The sequence below is a fragment of the Amblyraja radiata genome, unplaced genomic scaffold (assembly GCF_010909765.2).
Source record: "Amblyraja radiata isolate CabotCenter1 unplaced genomic scaffold, sAmbRad1.1.pri S132, whole genome shotgun sequence".
Lineage (NCBI taxonomy): Eukaryota > Metazoa > Chordata > Chondrichthyes > Rajiformes > Rajidae > Amblyraja > Amblyraja radiata.
The window spans coordinates 250,623-273,137 of NW_022630118.1; the positions used below are offsets into that span (position 1 = coordinate 250,623).

Genomic DNA, 22,515 nt, shown 5'->3' on the forward strand with positions numbered 1-22,515 from the left:
AGGGGTAACATGAGGGGGAACCTCTTTACTCAGAGAGTGGTAGCTGTGTGGAATGAGCTTCCAGTGGAGGTGGTGGAGGCAGGTTCGATTTTATCATTTAAAAATAAATTGGAGAGTTATATGGACGGGAAAGGAATGGAAGGTTATGGTCTGAGTGCAGGTAGATGGGACTATGGGATAATAAGTGTTCGGCACGGACTAGAAGGGCCAAAATGGCCTGTTTCCGTGCTGTAATTGTTTTATGGTTATATATGGTTATATGGTATGGAGAGAAGGCAGGTACAGGATACTGAGTTGGGTGATCAGCCATGATCATATTGAATGGCGGTGCAGGCTCGAAGGGCCGAATGGCCTACTCCTGCACCTATTGTCTATGTTTCAATGTTTCTACCCCTCCCCCTGCTTGGACTGGAACCAGAGCTCAGCGTATTCCACCACCTCGCCACTGTGCACGGTGTCTCCGCTGCTCGGCAGCTCCCGCAGGTTGGCGTACACGGCCGCTTGCTCTTCCCCCTCTCCCGATTCCCCTCCTCCTTTCAGCTCCTCTGGGGCCGGCCCGTCCGCTCCACTCCCCGCACTCTGGAAGGAAAGGGAAGCAGACAGGCAGTTGTGGGTTTAGTACAGAGCAGTGGGCGCTGTGGTCCGGCATTTAATACCATCAGCGGCAAGGTTCACAACTCCTGAACTCACACACACACAGGTTCAGCCATGTTGTTTATGTTCTCCTCTCACACTCTCTCTCTCACTCTCACTCTCACTCTCTCTGTCACACTCACGCACTCTCTCTCACACTTTCAGTTTCACATAAATTCTCTCTCTCCCCCTCTCGGACTGTCTCCCTCTCTCAAACATTCTCTCACACTGACACCTACTCTCTCTCTCTCCCACTCTCACACAGTTAGTAAAATCAATATTCATACCCCCCATTGCTGTACACTTTAATTCTCCCTCCCATTCCCACACTGACCATTCTATCCTCGGTCTCTTCCATTGTCAGAATGAGGCTAACTGCAAATTGGAGGAACAGCATCTTATAATTCGCTTGGGCAGCTTACACCCCAGTGGTATGAACATTGACTTCTCTAACTTGAAGTAGCCCCAGCATTCTCTCCCTCTCCATCCCTCCCCCACCCAAGCCGCACCAGCTTCTCATTTTCAACCAACAAACCACTAACAGTGGCCTGTTTCCTGTTTACATATCTTTCATTCATTGTTCTTTATCTCTCCACATCATCGTCTATATAGAGTCATAGAGTGATACAGTGTGGAAACAAGTCCTTTGGCCCAACTTGCCCACACCGGCCAACATGTCCCACCTGCACTGGTCCCACCTGCCTGCGCTTGGTCCATATCCCTCCAAACCTGTCCTATCCATGTACCTCCAGAGATACTGCTTGTCCCGCTGAGTTACTTCAGATTTTAGTGTCCACTTTTGTATCATCTGTAGTTGAGATTAAATGCAGAGATCCACTACCTGATTGGTTGCAGAGTGTGGGCAGTAGATCACATTGGTGTCTTGGTTTCCTGAAGCTTCCTCCATTGTCACATATTCCCTCCTAGAGCAACAGGAGATCACAGCAAGTTTACAGCACATCTGCACATCAACAGAGTCTAAGTCAAAGTTGCAGTTGTATTAGACGTTGGTCATAAGATTATGATGTAATTAATGATAGGAGCAGAATTAGGCCATTCGGCCCATCATGTCTATTCCACCATTCAATCATGGCCGATCTAGCTCTCCCTCCTAACCCCATTCTCCTGCCTTCTCCCCATAACCCCTGACACCTGTACTAATCAACAATCTATCTATCTCTGCCTTAAAAAATATCCACCGACTTGTGTTCTCCACAGCCGTCTGTGGCAAAGAATTCCGCAGATTCACCACCCTCTGACTAAAGAAATTCCTCTCATCTGCTTCCAAAAAGAACGATCTTTAATTCTGAGGCTGTGCCCTCTGGTCCTAGACTCTCCCACTAGTGGAAACATCCTCTCCACATCCACTCTATCCAGGCCTTTCACTATTCTTTAAATTTCAATGAGGTACCCCCTCATCCATCTAAACTCCAGCGAGTACAGGCCCAGTGCTGTCGAACGCTCATTATATGTTAACCCACTCATTCCCGGGATCATTCTCGTAAATCTCATCTGGACCCTCTACACAGCCAGCACATCCTTCCTCAGATATGTGCCCAAAAGGGCTCACAATAGTCCAAAGGTCATTTGTTGCCGGCTGTTTTGTTCTGGCTCTCTCAACCTTTCAGTTTGAAGAAGGTCCCGACGCGAAATATCATCTATTCCTTAATCTCCAGAGATGCTGCCTGACCGGCTGAGTTACTCCAGCACTTTGTACCTGTCCACGTTCTCCACAGAGATGCTGCCTGACCCGTTGAGTTACTCCAGCACTTTATACCTGTCCACGTTCTCCACAGAGATGCTGCCTGCCTGACCCGCTGAGTTACTCCAGCACTTTGTACCTGTCCACGTTCTCCACTGAGATGCTGCCTGACCTGCTGAGTTACTCCAGCACTTTGTACCTGTCCACGTTCTCCACAGAGATGCTGCCTGACCCGTTAGCCTGACAGAAGCAGTTATAAAAAGCAGATGATAAAGGGATAGATTTGGAAATAAAAATGTGGATTTATTTACACTTACCGCTGTATATACTTGTAGATGAGGATTCCAGCTAGCTCAGCGATCAGTATTATCCCTGCTGTAAGCAAAACGGCGATCCAAGTATTGAAACTCTTACCTGTAAGAACAACCAGATGTGTTTTCAGTTTTTACATAGTTTATTGTCCCGTGTACCAAGGTACAGTGAAAAGCTTTTGTTGCGTGCTATCCAGTCAGCGGAAAGACAATACATGATTACAATCGAGCCGTCCACAGTGTACAGATACATGATAAAGGGAATAACATTTAGTTTAAGGTAAAGCCAGCAGAGTGCAAACAAGGATAGCCCGAGGGTCACCAATGAGGAAGATAGTGGTTCAGGACTGGTTGTGGTAGGATGGTTCAGTTACCTGATAACAGCCGGGAAGAAACTGTCCCTGAATCTGGAGGTGTGTGCGTTCGTTTTCACACTTCTGTACCTCTTGCCCGATGGGAGAGGGGAGAAGAGGGACTGACCGGGGGTGTGACTGGTCCTTGATTTTGCTGCTGGCCTTGCCGAGGCAGCGTGAGGTCGATGGAAGGGAGGTTGGTTTGTGTGATGGTCTGGGCTGCGTCCGCAACTTTCTGCAATTTTGTGCGGATAGCACTCGACAAATGCTTTTCACTGTACCTCGGTACACGTGACAATAAACTAAACTGTAGCATGGTCTTATAGAGGTGTATAAAATCATGATAGCAATAGTTCGGGTAGATGTACAGAGTCTCTTGCCCAGAGTAGGGGAATCGGACGCCAGAGGATATAGGTTTAAGGTGAGGGGGAAAAGATTTAATAGGAATCTAAGGGGTAACTTTTTCACAGGTGGGTGTATGGAACGAGCTACCAGAGTAGGTAGTTGAGGCTGGGACTATTCCAACATTCACGAAACAGTTAGACAGGTACATGGATAGGTCAGGTTTGGAGGGATTTGGACCAAGTGCAGGCAGGTGGGACAAGTGTAGATGGGGCACGTTGGCTGGTGTGGGCAAGTTGGGCCGAAGGGCCTGTTTCCACACTGAATGATTCTGACTCTATGACTATGACTATGTCCGACACAAAATGCTGGAGTAACTCAGCAGGGACAGGCAGCATCTCTGGAGAGAAGGAATGGGTGATGTTTCAGGATGAGACCCTTCTTCAGACCAACCCAGAAACGTCACCCATTCATTCTCTCCAGAGATGCTGCCTGTCCCTGCTGAGTTACTCCAGCATTTTGTGTCTACCGTCGATTTAAACCGAGGCATCTGCAGTTCTTTCCTACACATTATGACCATGACTATGGCTCGATGACTTCCCTCCCCCAGAGATGTCCTCACCTTCCATCAACAGATACACCTTGAACAAGGCTTCCCCGTGTCGGTTACGGACTGAGCACAAGGCCATCACGTCCTCCCCTCCATCACCCCCTCTCAGGGTGAGGGAACCATTCACCAGATGCCCGCTTGCCACCTGCCAGGTGTGGAGACGTCCGCGGGTTTGGTTTCCGCTGATGTTGGCGAGGGGGAGGCGCCAGGTGAGCTCTCCGGGTGGGTTGCACCTGGCCGCACACACACAGGTGACACTCTCAGGTGTGTGAGTGCATCCCGAATCCCAGGAAATCTCCGGCGCATCTGGAGAAGGAGGAACAAGACACGAGAGAGCTGTGAATCTGTGGAATTCTCTGCCACAGAAGGCAGTGGAGGCCAATTATCTGGATTTTTTTCAATACCGGGATAGATTTAGAACTTAGGGCTAAAGGAATCAAGGGATATGTGGAATGAGCAGGAACGGGGGTACTGATTTTTGTAGATCAGCCATGATCTACTAAATGGATATGTGGAATGAGCAGGAATGGCGGTGCTGGCTTGAGGCCGAATGGCCAACTTTTTCTATGTTTCTAGGAGATCAAACGCAAAATGCTGGAGTAAAATCAGCGGGACAGGCAGCATCTCTGGAGAGAAGGAACTGTCCTATCTGCCTCCATCACCGCCCTTGGCAGCGTGTTGTAGATACTCTCCATGGTCTGTTCAACAGTTTACCAGGGAGAACAAATACCATCAGTCTGAAGAAGGGTCTCACCCCAAAACGTCATCCATTCCCTCTCTCCAGAGATACTGCCTGTCCCGCTGAGTTACTCCAGCATTTAGTGTCTATCTTCAGTAAACGGGACTGACCCAAGAACGCTGAGGCCCTGTACATGAAGGGACAGAGCTTTCTGAGAAGGCTCCACTCCTTCAACATTCAGCAAGATTCTGCAGATGTTCTACCAATCGGTGGTGGCCAGTGCCATCTTCTTTGCTGCCGTGTGCCGGGGCAACAGGGCGAAGGATGCGGATGTCAACGGGATCAACAAACTCATCAGGAAGGCCGTCTCTGTCCTGGGGGGCTGTTGGATTCACGGGAGGTTGGTCTTGGAGGGGAGGATGCTCCTTAAACTGTGGAGCATCCTGGACAATACAGCTCACCCCCTCCGTGACACATTGATCAACCTGAGGAGCACCTTCAGCAACAGACTGGTTCCACCAAGATGCAGCACAGAACGCCACAGGAGATCCTTCTTCCCTGTGGCTATCAAACTGTACAACTCCTCCCCCTTCTGTCGTGGGGTAGACTGAGACAGACTCCCCTCCCCACCCCACTCCCACGTAATCTTTGCATATCTCCCAATCCTTTCCACTCGTCACTTTAATTTCATGTTTCATGTGTGTTGGCAAATCAATTTCTCTCCTGGGATCAATAAAGTTATATCATGTCGTATTGTATTGTAAAACTTGCCCCGCACATCTTTTTTACAATTTTCGCCTCTCACCTTAAAGCTCTGCCCTCTCAACCTTGACATTGGCACCATGGGAAAAGGATTCTGACTGTCTACATTCTCTATGCATCTCACAGATTTATATATTTCTATCAGGCCTCCCCTCAGCCTTTGAGCTGGGTGGTTCATTGCCACAGACGGCAGTAGAGGCCAAGTCAGTGGATATATTTAAGACAGAGATAGATAGATTGTTGATTAGTGCGGGTGTCAGGGGTTATGGGGAGAAGGCAGGAGAATGGGGTTAGGAGGGAGAGATAGATCAGCCATGGTTGAATGGCAAAATAGACTTGATGGGCCGAATGGCCTAATTCTGCTCCTTTCACTTATGATCTTGTCAACTCGATAGAAAACAATACAATTCTTTCCACCATCTTTAGTTTTGTTTAGTTTAGAGATAAAGCAAAGAAATATGCCCTTCGCCCCACCATGTCCGCACCAGCCTGCGATCCCCGCACACTTACACTATCCCACACACACTAGGGACAATTTACATTGATACCAAGCCAATTAACCTACAAACCTGTACAACTTGAGTGTGGGAGGAAACCGGAGCGCCCGGGGAAAACCCACGTAGATCATGAGGTGCACACCTGTACATGGTACTAACACCATCATCAAGTATGCAGATGATACGACGATGATTGGCCTCATCAGCAACAACGATGAGTCAGCCTATAGGGAGGAGGTCCAGCTCCTAGCAGCACTGTGCGCTGACAACAACGTGGCCCGTAACTCCAAGAAGACCAAGGAGCTCATTGTGGACTACAGGAAGTCTAGGGGTGGCACGCACACCCCCATCCATATTAACGGGCCGGAGGTGGAACGTGTTTCCAGCTTCAGGTTTCTGGGGGTCAACATCTCCGATGACCTCTCTTGGACCCACAATACCTCAACTCTGGTCAATAAGGCTCACCAGCGTATCTTCTTCCTGAGGAGACTAAAGAAGGTCCATCTGTCTCCTCAGATTCTGGTGAACTTCTACCGCTGCATCATCGAGAGCATCCTTACCAACTGTATCACAGTATGGTATGGCAACTGCTCTGTCTCCGACTGGAAATCACTGCGGAGGGTGGTGAAAACTGCCCAACGCATCACCGGTTACTCCCTCCCCTCCATTGAGTCTGTCCAAAGCAAGCGATGTCTGCGGAGGGCGCTCAGCCTCGCCAAGGACTGCTCTCACCCCAGACACAGTCTGGGGATCCTCCTACCATCCGGGAGGCGCTACAGGTCTCTCCGTTGCCGGACCAGCAGGTCCAGGAACAGCTTCTTCCCTGCGGCTGTTACATTACTCAACTCTGTACCTCGGTGATTGCCAGCCACCCCCCCCCCCCCCCCCCCCCCGCCCCGGATACTCCTTCCACCAGAAAAAATTGCACTACTATGACTGTATGTACATATATATATTTATTGCTCATATTCTATGTCGCTCTTCTAAAGAGATGCTAACTAACTGCATTGTGTTGTCTCTGTACTGTACACTGCACAATGACAATAAAGTTTGAATCTGAATCTGAATCTGAATCTGAGGTGAACTTACAAACTCCCCACAGACAAGTACCAGTAGTCAGGATCGAACCCGGCTCTCTGATGCTGTGAGGCAGCAACTCTACCGTTGGACTACTGTGTGCCCTCCTTAAAACTCCTTACTGCTAATTCTCTGTAATCCATTCTGCACCCTCACCACATCCTTCCTGTAATGTGGTGACCAGAACTGCACACAATGCTTCAAATAATTTTATCTAATCTTCCTCATCTTAGAAGAGGAGAGGAAATAAAGGAAAGGTGTTGTCAAGCAGGAAAGGGTACAGAGAAGATGTATGAGGATGTGGCCAGGACGCGAGGCCCTGAGCTATGGGGAGAGGTTGAGCAGGCTGGGACTCTATTCTGCATAGAGCGCAGGAGGATGAGGGGTGATCTTATAGAGGTGGATAATATCATGAGAGAAATAGATCGGGTAGACGCACAGAGTCTCTTGCCCAGAGTAGGGGAATCGAGGACCAGAGGACATAGGCTTAATGTGAAGGGGAAATATTTAATAGGAATCTAGATGGTGACGTTTTCAAACAGCGGGTAGTTGGTATATGGAACGAGCTGCCAGAGGAGGTAGTTGAGGCAGGGACTATCCCAGTGTTTAAGAAACAGACAGGTACCTGGATAGGACAGGTTTGGAGGGATATGGGCCAAACGTGGGCCGGTGGGACTAATATAGCTGAGACGTGTAAGCTGTTGATAGTAAGTTAAGCCGAAGGGCCTGTTTCCACACTGGATCACTCTCTGTGACTATGACTTTAAGGCTCTATAACTGTATGAGAAGGCAGGAGAATGGGGATAGGAGGGAGAGATGGATCAGCAATGATTGAATGGTGGAGTAGACTTGGCCATTCTGCCATCTAATTCTGCTCCTATCACTTATGCCCTTATGATGTTTCGAGGGACATGTCAGTGTGTATCTACTTACATTCTACAGTGAGGGTCACATCCCTCTCTGCTGTCCCGTGTTCATTCTCCGCCACACACTGATAGACCCCAGCATCCTGCCGTGTCAGCTGAGGGAACTCCATCCACAGCTCGTTGCTGGAACGTGTTGTGTTCAGCGTGACACCGAGATGTCTCCACGTCAGGTTAGATGTTGGGAAACTCTGGACGGAGCAGAGGATCGCTGCAGAGTTTCCTTCCTTTACAATGACCCGGGAACTGTTCACGTTGTCGTGGGAAGTTATTGAGAGATTCCGCGGAGCATCTAAAGACAAACAAAGGTTTAAACATGTTCACACGGCAGAATTCCACATGTCAAACAGGACAATACGGAGAGAAACTATGCAGTATGGATGTGACCAGTCTGCAGAAGGGTCTCGACCCAAAACGTCAAACATTCCTTCTCTCTAGAGATGCTGCCTGACCATCTGAGTATCTCCAATTCTTTGTGTTTAACCTTGGTTTAAACCATCACCTGCAGTTCCTTCCTACACATTTTGTCTGCTCCACTGCGTAATCTCCTCAAGATATATCTACTTTGAAGAGGTTCTCCTCCTCTTTCCGACGAGAGTTTGAGCCATAGGGTGATAGTGTGGAAACAGGCCTGTCGGCCTAATTTACCCACACCGGCCAACATGTGCCAGATACACGAGTGCCACCTGCCCGCATATGGCCCATATCCCTCCAAACATAGACAATAGGTGCAGGAGTAGGCCATTCGGCCTTTCGAGCCTGCACCGCCATTCAATATGATCATGGCTGATCATCCAACTCAGTATCCTGTACCTGCCTTCTCTCCATACCCCCTGATCCCTTTAGCCACAAGGGCCACATCTAACTCCCTCTTAAATATAGCCATTGAACTGGCCTCAACTACCTTCTGTGTGCAGAGAATTCCACAGATTCACCACTCTCTGTGCGTGAAAAAGGTTTTTCTCGTCGATGAAAGGAGATGCTTCTTCCCTGTGGCTATCAAACTGTACAACTCATCCCTCTTCTGTCGTGAGGTAGACTGAGACTGTCTCCCCTCCCCACCCACCTCCCATGTAATCTTTGCACATCCCCCAATACTTTCCACTCGTCACTTTAATTTCATGTTTCATGTGTTTTGTGTTTTTATGACTGTTGGCTAATCAATTTCCCTCCTGGGATCAATAAAGCTATATCATGTCGTATTGTATTGTAAAACTTGCCCCGCACATCTCCTTTTCAATTTTCCCCTCTCACCTTAAAGCTCTGCCCTCTCAACCTTGACATTTGCACCATGGGAAAAAGATTTTGACTGTCTACCTTCTCTATGCATCTAATAGTTTCATATATTTCTCTCAGGTCTCCCCTCAGCCTTTGAACTGCGAGGTGAATCTATGGAATTCATTGCCACAGACGGCGGTGGATGACAAGTCAGTAGGTAATTTTAAGACAGAGATAGATAGATTCTTGATTAGTACGGGTGTCAGGGGTTATTGTACGGGTGTCAGGGGTTTACTGCAAATAGTAGGAGTAAACGGGTCCTTTTCACAATGGCAGGCAGTGACTAGTGGGGTACCGCAAGGCTCAGTGCTGGGACCCCAGCTATTTACAATATATATTAATGATCTGGATGAGGGAATTGAAGGCAATATCTCCAAGTTTGCGGATGACACGAAGCTGGGGGGCAGTGTTAGCTGTGAGGAGGATACTAGGAGACTGCAAGGTGACTTGGATAGGCTGGGTGAGTGGGCAAATGTTTGGCAGATGCAGTATAATGTGGATAAATGTGAGGTTATCCATTTTGGTGGCAAAAACAGGAAAGCAGACTATTATCTAAATGGTGGCCGACTAGGAAAAGGGGAGATGCAGCGAGACCTGGGTGTCATGGTACACCAGTCATTGAAAGTGGGCATGCAGGTGCAGCAGGCAGTGAAGAAAGCGAATGGTATGTTAGCTTTCATAGCAAAAGGATTTGAGTATAGGAGCAGGGAGGTTCTACTGCAGTTGTACAGGGTCTTGGTGAGACCACACCTGGAGTATTGCGTACAGTTTTGGTCTCCAAATCTGAGGAAGGACATTATTGCCATAGAGGGAGTGCAGAGAAGGTTCACCAGACTGATTCCTGGGATGTCAGGACTGTCTTATGAAGAAAGACTGGATAGACTTGGTTTATACTCTCTAGAATTTAGGAGATTGAGAGGGGATCTTATAGAAACTTACAAAATTCTTAAGGGGTTGGACAGGCTAGATGCAGGAAGATTGCTCCCGATGTTGGGGAAGTCCAGGACAAGGGGTCACAGCTTAAGGATAAGGGGGAAATCCTTTAAAACCGAGATGAGAAGAACTTTTTTCACACAGAGAGTGGTGAATCTCTGGAACTCCCTGCCACAGAGGGTAGTCGAGGCCAGTTCATTGGCTATATTTAAGAGGGAGTTAGATGTGGCCCTTGTGGCTAAGGGGACCAGAGGGTATGGAGAGAAGGCAGGTACGGGATACTGAGTTGGATGATCAGCCATGATCATATTGAATGGCGGTGCAGGCTCGAAGGGCCGAATGGCCTACTCCTGCACCTAATTTCTATGTTTCTATGTTTCTATGTTATGGGAAGACAAGAGAATGGGGTTGGGAGGGAGAGATAGATCAGCCATGATTGAATGGCAGAGTAGACATGATGGGCCGAATGGCCTAATTCTGCTCCTTTCACTTATGAACTTATCAACTCGGTAGAAAACAATACAAATCTTTCCACCATCTTTAGTTTAGTTTAGTTTAGAGATAAAGCAAAGAAATATGCCATTCGGCCCACCATGTCCGCACCAACCAGCGATCCCCGCACACTTACACGATCCCACACACACTAGGGACAATTTACAATTTACCAAGTCAATTAACCTACAAACCTGTACGACTTGAGTGTGGGAGCAAACCGGAGCACCCGGAGAAAACCCACGTAGATCATGAGGTGCACACCTGTACATGGTACTAACACCATCATCAAGTATGCAGTTGATACAACGATGATTGGCCTCATCAGCACCAACGATGAGTCAGCCTATAGGGAGGAGGTCCAGCTCCTAGCAGCATTGTGCGCTGACAACAACCTGGCCCGTAACTCCAAGAAGACCAAGGAGCTCATTGTGGACTTCAGAAAGTCTAGGGGTGGCACGCACACCCCCATCCATATTAACGGGACGGAGGTGGAACGTGTTTCCAGCTTCAGGTTTCTGGGGGTCAACATCTCCGATGACCTCTCTTGGACCCACAATACCTCAACTCTGGTCAAGAAGGCTCACCAGCGTCTCTTCTTCCTGGGGAGACGGAAGAAGCTCCATCCGTCTCCTCAGATTCTGGTGAACTTCTACCGCTGCACCATCGAGAGCATCCTTACCAACTGTATCACAGTATGGTATGGCAACTGCTCTTTCTCCGACAGGAAATCACTGCGGAGTGAGGTGAAAACTGCCCAACGCATCACCGGTTACTCCCTCCCCTCTATTGAGTCTGTCCAAATCAAGCGATGTCTGCGGAGGGCGCTCAGCATCGCCAAGGACGGCTCTCACTCCAGACACAGTCTTCTTATCCTCCTACCATCCGGGAGGCGCTACAGGTCTGTCCGTTGCCGGACCAGCAGGTCCTGGAACAGCTTCTTCCCTGCGGTTGTTACATTACTCAACTCTGTACCTTGGTGATTGCCAGTCTCTCCCACCGCCCACCCCCCCCCCCCCGGATACTCCACCCACCAGAAAAAAATAGCACTACTATGATGTATGTACATATATATATTTATTGCTCAGAATCTATGTCGCTCTTCTAGAGAGATGCTAACTAACTGCATTCCGTTGTCTCTGTACTGTACACTGAACAATGACAATAAAGTTTGAATCTGAATCTGAATCTGAATCTGAGGTGAACTTACAAACTGCCGACAGACAAGTACCCGTAGTCAGGATCGAACCCGGCTCTCTGGTGCTGTGAGACAGCAACTCTACCGTTGGACCACTGTGTGCCCTCCTTAAAACTCCTTATTGCTAATACTCTTTAATCCAGGCAGCATTCTGCACCCTCACCACATCCTTCCTGCAATGTGGTCACCAGAACTGCACACAATGCTTCAAATAATGTTATCTAATCTTCCTCATCTTAGAACAGGAGAGAGGAAATAAAGGAAAGGTGTTGTCAAGCAGGAAAGGGTACAGAGAAGATTTATGAGGATGTGGCCAGGACTCGAGGCCCTGAGCTATAGGGAGAGGCTGGGGCAGGGCTGGTAGTCTATTCTGCATAGAGCGCAGGAGGATGAGAGGTGATCTTATAGAGGTGTATAATATCATGAGAGGAATAGGTCGGGTAGACGCACAGAGTCTCTTGCCCAGAGTAGGGGAATCGAGGACCAGAGGACATAGGCTTAAGGTGAAGGGGAAAAGATTTAATAGGAATCTAGGTGGTGACGTTTTCATACAGCGGGATAGTTGATATATGGAACGAGCTGCGAGAGGAGGTACTTGAGGCAGGGACTATCCAAGTGTTTAAGAAACAGACAGGTACATGGATAGGACAGGTTTGGATGGATATGGGCCAAACGTGGGCAGGTGGGACTAATATAACTGAGACATGTAGGCTGTTGATAGTAAGTTAAGGCGAAGAGCCTGTTTCCACACTGGATCACTCTCTGTGACTATGACTTTAAGGCTCTATAACTGTATGAGAAGGCAGGAGAATGGGGTTAGGAGGGAGAGATGGATCAGCAATGATTGAATGGTGGAGTAGACTTGGCCATTCTGCCATCTAATTCTGCTCCTATCACTTATGACCTTATGATGTTTCGAGGTACATGTCAGTGTGCATCTACTCACATTCTACAGTGAGGGTCACATCCCTCTCTGCTGTCCCGTGTTCATTCTCCGCCACACACTGATAGACCCCAGTATTCTGCCGTGTCAGCTGAGGGAACTCCATCCACAGCTCGTTGCTGGAACGTGTTGTGTTCAGCGTGACACCGAGATGTCTCCACGTCAGGTTAGATGTTGGGAAACTCTGGACGGCGCAGAGGATCGCTGCAGAGTTTCCTTCCTTTACACTGACCCGGGAAATGCTCACGTTGTCGGGGAAAGTGATTGAGAGATTCCGCGGAGCATCTAAAGACAAACAAAGGTTTAAACGTGTTCACACGGCAGAATCCCACGTGCCAACCAGGACAGTATGGAGAGAAAAGATGCAGTTCGGATGTAGCCATTCTGCAGAAGGGTCTCGTCCTGAAACGTCACCCATTCTTTCTCTCTAGTGATGCTGCCTGACACGCTGAGTATCTCCAGCTCTTTGTGTCTACACTTGGTTTAAACCAGCACCTGCAGTTCCTTCCTACACATTACGTCTGCTCCACTGCAAAATCTCCTCAAGATATGTCTACTTTGAAGAGGTTCTCCTCCTCTTTCCACGAGAGTTGGAGACATCGGGTGACAGTTTAGAAACAGGCCTTTCGGCCTAATTTGCCCACACCGGCCAACATGTCCCAGATACACTAGTGCCACCTGCCCGCATATGGCCCATATCCCTCCAAACATAGACAATAGGTGCAGGAGTAGAGGCTATTCAGCCTCTCTAGCCTGCACCGCCATGCTATATGATCATGGCTGATCATCCAACTCAGTATCCTGTACCTGCCTTCTCTCCCTACCCCCTGATCCCTTTAGCCACAAGGGCCACGTCTAACTCCCTCTAAAATATAGCCAATTAACTGGCCTCAACTACCTTCTGTGGCAGATAATTCTACAGATTCACCACTCTCTGTGTGTGAAAAATGTTTTTCTCATCTCGGTCCTAAAAGATTTCCCTCTTAACTAAAACTGTGTGACCCCTTGTTCTGGACTTCCTCAACATCGGGAATAATCTTCCTGCATCTAGCCTGTCCAACCCCTGAAGAATTGTGTAAGTTGTTATAAGATCCCCTATATAGATGGGGCACGTTGGCCGGTTGACTCCATCTACACCTCACGCTGCCTCGGCAAGGCTAGCAGCATAATCAAGGACGAGTCGCTCCCCTTCCTCTTCTCCCCTCTCCCATCGGGCAAGAGGTACAGAAGTGTGAAAACGCACACCTCCAGATTTAGAGACAGTTTCTTTCCGGCTGTTATCAGGCAACTGAACCCTCCTACCACAACCAGAGCGCAGCCCTGAATTACTATTGTGCTATCTTTTATAAAAAATTAATTGAATTTAATACAATACAAAACAATACAGCGGTACCTAATTTTAGGTGCCAACTATGTCATAACGTAATACATTCTATGTACAACCTCTAGTTTTATGTTTGAAAAAAGGAAGTAAGAAAAACAGGAAAAAAAATAGTGAGAAGGAAAAGAGGTATAATAGATAGTAGAAAATAGAAAAACGTGAAATGTGTATATAAGAAAAGAAAGAGTAGAAAGTAGAAATAGGACACCCTTAAAAAAGAAATTTTCAAATCTTTATTCGGAGATGTAAATCTATCCACGACCTGACCTGGAATCAGTAATCTTTACGGTACCACTGCATCACATGATTCCATAAAGTCGATGAAAGGGGACCAACTCCTTATAATTGGTCATATTTATCTATTAGTCGGAGTGTCATTTCTTCAAGGTGTGCTATGTCCATCATATTCCTAATCCATATTTTAACAGTTGGTATAGCTGTAATTTTTCCAAAATTTAAGTATCAATTTCTTTCCAATTATTAACCCATAATTAAAAAAAGTTTTGACCTTTATTTAAATTGATATCTTCTACTATTATTCCAAATATAATCCATTCTGTATTAGGTTCTATTCTTGTCTTGAAAAGCTTTGTAAATATATCGAATATATCGCTCCAAAATGTATTCAACTTTGTACATCCTGCAAATGAATGTGTTATATTAGCATTTTGAAACAAACATTTCTCGCATCTGGGAGAGACGTTTGGGTAGAATTTATTCAACCTCGTTTTTGAATAATATAGTCTGTGTAATAATTTAAATTGAATTAAATTATGTCTTGCATTAATGGAACTATTATGTGTGTTCATCAGATACTTTTCCCATCTATCTTTCGGCATCTTTATCATTAGTTCCTGTTCCCAATCTTATCTTAGTGCCTCTGTTGAGGGTAATTCTCTATTTAATATATTATTATAAAAGTATGATATTAGTTTTTGTGAATCAGCCTTAATATTCATTGCTTCTTCTAAAGGTTCTAAAAATATAGTTTGAAATCTATGTGTATATTTCTTCATAAAGTCACATAACTGTATATATTTAAAATATTGATTATCATTCAGTTTAAATTTTGATTTTAATTGTTGAAATGATAACAATTTGCCCAATTCATACATATCTCCTACTTTCCTAATCCCCTGTCTATCCCATTGTTTATATGTTTTGTCGATAAGAGATGGGTTGAATGCAGGGTTGTTCAATGGTGGGGTTAGTACTGATAGATTATTTAATTTCAAGAATAATTGTATTTGTTTCCAAATTCTTATTGTATTGTGAATAATGGGGTTCTTCTTAGGCCAGCAGCATAATCAAGGACGAGTCGCTCCCCTTCCTCTTCTCCCCTCTCTCATCGGGCAAGAGGCACAGAAGTGTGAAAACGCACACCTCCAGATTCAGGGACAGTTTCTTTCCGGCTGTTATCATGCAACTGAATCATCCTACCACAACCAGAGCGCAGTCCTGAATTACTATTGTGCTATCATTGATAGGACTGTACTGGCTTTTTCTTGCACTAAACGTTATTCCCTTATCTTGTATGTGTACACAGTGGATGGCACAACTGTATTCGCGTAGACACAAAAAGCTGGAATAACTCAGCGGGACAGGCAGCATCTCTGGAGATAAGGAATCGGTGACGTTTCGGGTCGAGACCCTTCTTCAGACTATAGGGAGAGGTTGAGTACGCTAAGTTTAAGATGAGAGGGGAGAAGATTTAACGGGTCCTGAGGGGTAACTTTTTTTCATGCAGAGGGTGGTGGGTGTATGGAACGAGCTGCCTGAGGCTGGGACCATTGCAACGTTTAAAAACAGTTGGACAGGTAACATGGATTGGACTTGTTTGGAGGGATATGGGGTCGATGTAGGGCAGGTGGGACTAGTGTAGATGGGGTTCATTGGCCGGTGTGGGCAAGTTGGGCCAAAGGTTTCCACGCTGTAAGACTCTATGACTCCAAAGATGTTGCCTGACCCACTGAGTTGCTCCAGTATTTTGTCTTTTAAGCAACATGAGGAGTGACGATACATAGAGGGAGACATTGAGGGTTTCTGGGTCGAGAGACCAATATGATCCAACAATGTCAGGCAGAGGTCAGACAGGCTACATACAGGTGGGGAACACAAAATACTGTAGATGTGGGCGGCACGGTGGCGCAGTGGGTAGAGCTGCTGCCTCACAGCGCCAGAGACACCTGCTTGATTCTAACCACCGGTGCCTGCCTGTACGGAGTTCCCACGTTCTCCCCGTGACTTGCGTGTGTTTTCTCCGAGATCTTGAGGATGTGTGTGTGTGTGTGCATGTGAGAGAGAATGTGTGTGTGTTTGAGTGAGTGTGTGTGTGTGAGAGAGGGTGAGTTTGTGAGAGAGGGTGAGTGTGTGTATGTGTTTGAGAGAATGTGTTTGAGTGATGGCGTTCATGTGTGGGACGGAGATAATGTGAGTGTGTGTGTGAGGGAGAGGTAGCATGTATGTAGGTGTGCGTGAGTGAGTGTGTGTTGTGTGTGTGAGAGTGTGTGTTGCGTGTGAGAGTGAGTGTTGTGTGTGAGAGTTGGTGTTGTGTGTGAGAGTGTGTTGTGTGTGAGTGAGTGTGTGTTGTGTGTGAGTGAGTGTGTGTTGTGTGTGAGTGAGTGTGTGTTGTGCGTGAGTGAGTGTGAGTTGTGTGTGAGAGTGCGTGTTGTGTTTGAGAGAGTGTGTGTGTGTTTGAGAGTGTGTGTTGTGTGTGAGAGAGTGTGTGTTGTGTGTGAGACGAGTGTGTGTTGTGTGTGAGTGAGTGTGTGTTGTGTTTGAGAGACTGTGTGTAGGTGTGAGTGAGTCCGTGTTCGCGGTCAATTCCAGCATTTTTAATGGGCCCATAATCCATCTGCCTTTTTAGACATGACAGTATGTATCTACTCACATTCTACAGTGACGGTCACATCCCTCTCTGCTGTCCCGTGTTCATTCTCCGCCACACACTGATAGACCCCAGTGTCCTGCCGTGTCAGCTGAGGGAACTCCATCCACAGCTCATTGCTGGAACGTGTTGTGTTCAGCATGGCACCGAGATGTCTCCACGTCAGGTTAGATGTTGGGAAACTGTGGACGGAGCAGAGGATCGCTGCCGAGTTTCCTTCCTTTACACTGACCCAGGAATTGTTCACGTTGTCGGGGGAAGTGATTGAGAGATTCTGGGGGGCGTCTGCAAACAGATAAAACTCAGCAATCAGTTTTGTGGCACTTTCGGTGAACCTTGGATTGTAAAATTCTTTAGTCTTCAGGCTTTAGAGATACAGTGTGGAAACAGGCCCTTCAGTCCAACCAATCTGTGCCGACCATCGATCACCCGTTCACACGCTAGTTCTATGTTTAGGGAAATGAGATATATAGGCAATGGTGTACAGAGATATAGAATAATGAATGAAAATTACGCAAAAAATTAACGATGATAAAGGAAACAGGCCGTTGATAACTGTTTGTTGGGTGAGAACGAGAAACTGGTGTGACTTGGGTGGGGGAGGGATGGAGAGAGAGGGAATGCCAGGCCTACCTGAAGTTACCACTGGGCTGTAAGCTGCCCAAGCGAAATATGAGATGCTGTTCCTCCGATTTGCGTTTAGCCTCACTCTAACAGTGGAGGAGTCCTAGGGCATAAAGGTCAGTGTGGGAATGTGAAGGTGAATTAGAGTCTGAAGAAGGGTTTCGGCCCGAAACGTTGCCTATTTCCTTCGCTCCATAGATGCTGCTGCGCCCGCTGAGTTTCTCCAGCTTTTTTGTCTACCAGGTGAATTAAAGTATTTAGCAACCGGGAGATCAGGTAGGTCCTACATCTCTCTACATCATCGTCTATATCTCTCGTTTCCCTTTCCCGTGACTTTCACTCTGAATAAGGCTCTCGACCCGAAACATCACCCATTCCTTCTCTCCAGAGATGTTGCCTGTCCCGCTGAGTTACTCCAGCTTTTGGTGTTGATTTGATTTGTACGGGTGTCAGAGGTTATGGCAGAAGGCAGAAGAAAGGGGTTAGGAGGGAGATAGATTAGCCATGGTTGAATGGCGGAGTAGACATGATGGGCCAGATGGCCAAATTCTGCTCCTATCGCCTATGACCTTATGTACCAGCACTGCTAATGGACTATTGCTGTTCCTGCACAATAAACGATGTCCGTACTTACATTGTACATTCAGTGTGAGGATCTGCTCGGATGAGACAGTTGGGTATCTGACTCTACAGGTGAGGTTTTGTCCGTGATGTTTGAGCGCTGGTGTCAGGGACAGAACAGAAGTATATGTCCAAGTGTCTCCCCACTGAGTTACTCTGTGTGAGGCTGAAGGTGGTTCATCAGCGGGGGTGACCCAGGTTAGGGTGGGTGTCGTTCCATTACATGTGGTGTTGAAGGAGCAGGTCACGTTCACAGGCTGACCTGCCACCATTTCAGCAGAGAATATCGTGGGTTTATCTGTGAAATCTAACACACACAGGAACAGATACTGTTAGTTAAACATCACTGGATACATCGGTTCACATGGTAATCCCAGTCCCACACGAGGAAGGATGTTTTTACAAGGTACAGAATTGTGAAAACACACGCCTACAGATTATGAAGGACCAGTCTCACCCCCCTTAACGCCCTCTTCTCCGCTCTCCTATCGGGGAAAAGGTACAGAAGTGTGAAAATACACACCTCCAGATTACCAAGTACAAATCTCAACCCCGGTCACTCCCTCTTCTCCCCTCTCCTATCGGAGAAAAGGTATGGAAGTGTGAAAACGCACACCTCCAGATTCAGGGACAGTTTCTTCCCGGCTGTTATCAGGCAACTGAACCATGCTACCATAACCAGAGAGCGGTCCGGGTTAATGAGCGGTCTGCCTCATTAGTGACCCTCGGACTATCCTTGATCGGACTTTGCTGGCTTTACCTTGCACTAAACGTTATTCCCTTATCATGTAGCTATACACTGTGGACGGCTCGATTGTAATCATGTATTGTCTTTCCGCTGACTGGCTAACACGCAACAAAAGCTTTTCACTGTACCTCGGTACACGTGACAATAAACTCAACTAAACAAGGATGATCCCTGAAAAAGGAGGTACAATGGTCAGGGGAGGTTGGAAAGGTCGGGGATCAGGAATCTTGTGATGACCTGTGATTGGGAAGATGGGGACAGAGTTCTCCACTAAGGGCAGTAAGGATAAGACAGTCATTGTTTAGTTTAGTTCAGGCTGCGTGAAGTGTAGATGGAGTCGATATTAGGAGCATATATGGGCAATGAAAACCTGGTAATAACAGGGCAAAAACTGGAGGTGTCACGATGACCCAGAAATGAACCAGGAGGATCCTGATGCTGTGGTGTGTGTGTGTGTGTGTGTGTGTGTGTGTGTGTGTGTGTGTGTGTGTGTGTGTGTGTGTGTGTGTGTGGTATGTGTGTGTGTGTGTGTGTGTGTGTGCGTGTGTGTGTATGTGTGTGTGTGTGTGTGTGTGTGTGTGGTGTGTGTGGTGAGTGGTGTGTGGTGTGTGGTGTGTGTGTGTGTGTGTGTGTGTGTGTGTGTGTGTGTGTGTGTGTGTGTGTGTGTGTGTGTGTGTGTGTGTGTGTGTGTGTGTGTGTGTGTGTGTGTGTGTGTGTGTGTGTGTGTATTGTGCAGTCCATGTTTCTCCCCACTCACTGCTGAACATCTATTGTTTCAGTTTAGTTTATTGTCACGTGTACCAAGGTACAGTGAAAAGCTTTTGTTGCCTGCTATGTCCTAGGTCTCCTCCATTGTTAGAGTGAGTCTAAATGCAAATTGGAGGAATAGCATCTCATATTTCGCTTGGGCAGTGGAATCAATTTTGATTTATCTAACTTTAGGAAGCCCCGGCATTCCCTCTCTCTCCATCCCTCCCCATGCAAGTCGCACCAGCTTCTCGTTCTCACCCAACAAACAGCTAACAATGGCCTGTTTCCTTTATCATCAGTACTTTTTTGCACATCTTTCATTCATTGTTCTTTATCTCTCCACATCATAGTCTATATCTCTCGTTTCCCTTATCCCTAACCAGTCTGAAGAAGGGTCTCGACTCGAAATGTCATCCATTATCTCTCCAGAGATGCTGCTTGTCCCACTGAGTTACGCCAGCTTTTTGTGTCTATCAGTGAGCAGATTACAATTGAGCCATTTGCAGTGTATAGTTGCACGATAAGGGAATGACATTTAGTAAAGGTAAAGCCAGCAAAGATAAGATGCAAAATAACTTTATTTATCCTGGAGGACAAGGCATTGAAAGTGCCATGTGCATTATAATAACAATGAAATTAAAATGACCAGTTATTACACAGTATGTAATATTGCACAAACATTAAATTAAAACATTGAGTGGAAATTTGGAAAATGTAAATGTCCAGGATATGGGACATGCAAAGATTGGGGGGGGGGGTATGAATGAATGATGAATGAATACGTTTATTGTCATTGCACATTACTGTGCAACGAAATTCCATTGCATCTCCTCCGGTTAAAAAATGCAAACACGACAACCATTGACACATATGTACACTTATTAGTAAAAATAATAAATAAGTATTTAAAAAGAAATTTAAAAGAATGTTGCATTTCTTGGAATTACATTTTGCTTCCCCAGTGTTCTCTGTTGGAATTAAGCTCTTTTATCGCACATGGGTAGAAACTATTTTTCAGTCTACCGGTGCAAGCCTTCAGAGACCTGAATCACCTCCCAGAGGGTAACAGAGTGAAAAGGTGGTTGGCAGGGTGGGATGTGTCCTGCTTGATGTTTGTGGCCCGGCGCAAGCATCGGGCCCTATATATATCATCCAAGGAGGGCAGTTGAGCGTTTGTAATGCTCTGTGCAGTTTTTATAACTCTCTGCAGCGCCCTCCTCTCAGCCACAGTGCAGCTAGCAAACCACACCAGGATGCCATAGGAGAGGATACTTTCCACGGCGCATCGGTAGAAGGACAGCAGCAGCGGCTGTGAGACGTTTGCTCTCCGCAGAGACCTCAGGAAATACAGCCGCTGCTGTGACTTCTTCACGAGAGTGACGGTGTTCATTTGCCATTTGAGGTCCTGGGAGATGTTTATTCCCAGGAACTTAAAGCCAGTGACTCTCTCCACCATGTCTCCTTTGATCTATAAAGGAGCAGGTTCCTCTCTCCTCTTCCTCCTGAAGTCAACGACCAGTTCTTTTGTCTTTGATGGGTTGAGTACCAGGTTGTTTTTGGTACACCAGACTGTCAGTTTTTGGACTTCATCTCTGTAGGCAGACTCGTCGTTGTTGTTTATCAGTCCCACCACAGTCGTGTCGCCCGCAAACTTGATGATCCTGTTTGTACTGTGTGTTGGTGTACAGTCATAAGTGTATATTGTATACAAGATGGGACTCAGCACACAACCTTGTGGCGCTCCTGTGCTGAGCGTCAGGACTGGGGAGTAATTGGACCCCATCCTGACAGTCTGTGGGCGGTCTGTTAAAAAGCCCTTAATCCATCCGCATGTGTTTGCATTAACACCCGGATCAGACAGTTTGTCCACCACTCTGCTGGGGATGATGTAATTAAATGCAGAACTAAAATCTACAAATAACATCCTCACATATGAGCCAGTAATCAGTCTATCCCACGACAGACGAGGCAGTAGTTGTACAGTCTGATCACGGACTGTGCAAGGGTCATCAAAGAGGTCGCCAATAGTTCAGCACTGCTCTCCGGTTGTGGTAGGATGGTTCAGTTGCCTGATAACAGCTGGGAAGAAACTGTGGAGTGAATGAGTGAATTATACAGAGCACTTACCAGTAACATGGAGCTGTGTTACAGGGTGGTAGTTGAAACGATCTCCCCCTCCAAAATTAACTCTGAAAAAATAAGGACCTGCATCTTGCAGCGTGACGTTGTCTATAACCAGGGAACAGTCGTCCTCTCCCAGATCTCCTGACAGCCGGGTCCGATGGCGAAACTTTGTTGATTCTTTGTAGGAATTCTTGGAGTGTAAGGCAACATTTTTGTCGTTGTTCATCTCACTGTTAAACCAGATTCCAATCCGTGGTTTATTGTTTAGATGCGACGGGTACCTGTAGTGACACGGAATCTGTGCACACAAACCATTCTGCGCTGTCACATCTTGTGGAGTGAATGAACTCCACTCTCCCGACATCACGGCTGAGGAGAGAAGGAACCAGCTTTAGCAGTGAACACCCTGTCAGTTCACTGGACTCACTTTCCACACCTTTTATCCTGCGATGTGGACCTGGTGTGTACATAGCGGAGAAGAGCGGCGTGGTGGTGTAGTGGTGGAGCCTCACTCCTCACCACCCACTCACAGTGTGTCACTCCCTCATCACCACCCACTCCCAGTGTGTCACTCCCACAGTGCGTCACTCCCAGTGTCACTCCCTCCTGACTGCCCCTCCCAGTATGCCACTACATCCCAGTGTGTC

General features: G+C 46.9%; 1 protein-coding gene across 1 annotated transcript; it reads right to left on the reverse strand.

Moving 5' to 3' along the window:
• Nucleotides 1-387: 387 nt before the first annotated feature.
• On the reverse strand, nt 388-22,232 carry LOC116969240 (sialic acid-binding Ig-like lectin 12). The gene is made up of 8 exons (XM_033016135.1): nt 21,872-22,232; nt 18,470-18,553; nt 18,260-18,346; nt 17,005-17,286; nt 3,919-4,257; nt 2,653-2,749; nt 1,475-1,556; nt 388-579 (listed from the first exon to the last, which is right to left on the reverse strand). The coding sequence occupies exons 1-8, from the start codon at nt 22,230-22,232 to the stop codon at nt 388-390; spliced, it is 1,524 nt and encodes a 507-aa protein (XP_032872026.1).
• Between the last annotated feature and the right edge of the window lie 283 nt (nt 22,233-22,515).

What these genes read in the sequence shown, in the direction of transcription:
- LOC116969240 (XM_033016135.1), bottom strand. Translation starts at nt 22,232, where the DNA reads ATGTCGGGAGAGTGGAGTTCATTCACTCCACAAGATGTGACAGCGCAG. An exon ending in TGTGACCGTCACTGTAGAAT is followed by an intron (nt 4,258 to 17,004) that starts GTGAGTAGATAC and finishes CTCCTTCTCCAG; the next exon opens with ATGCGCCGGAGATTTCCTGG. An exon ending in GTCATCGAGCCATAGTCATG is followed by an intron (nt 2,750 to 3,918) that starts GTCATAATGTGT and finishes TTGTTCTTACAG; the next exon opens with GTAAGAGTTTCAATACTTGG.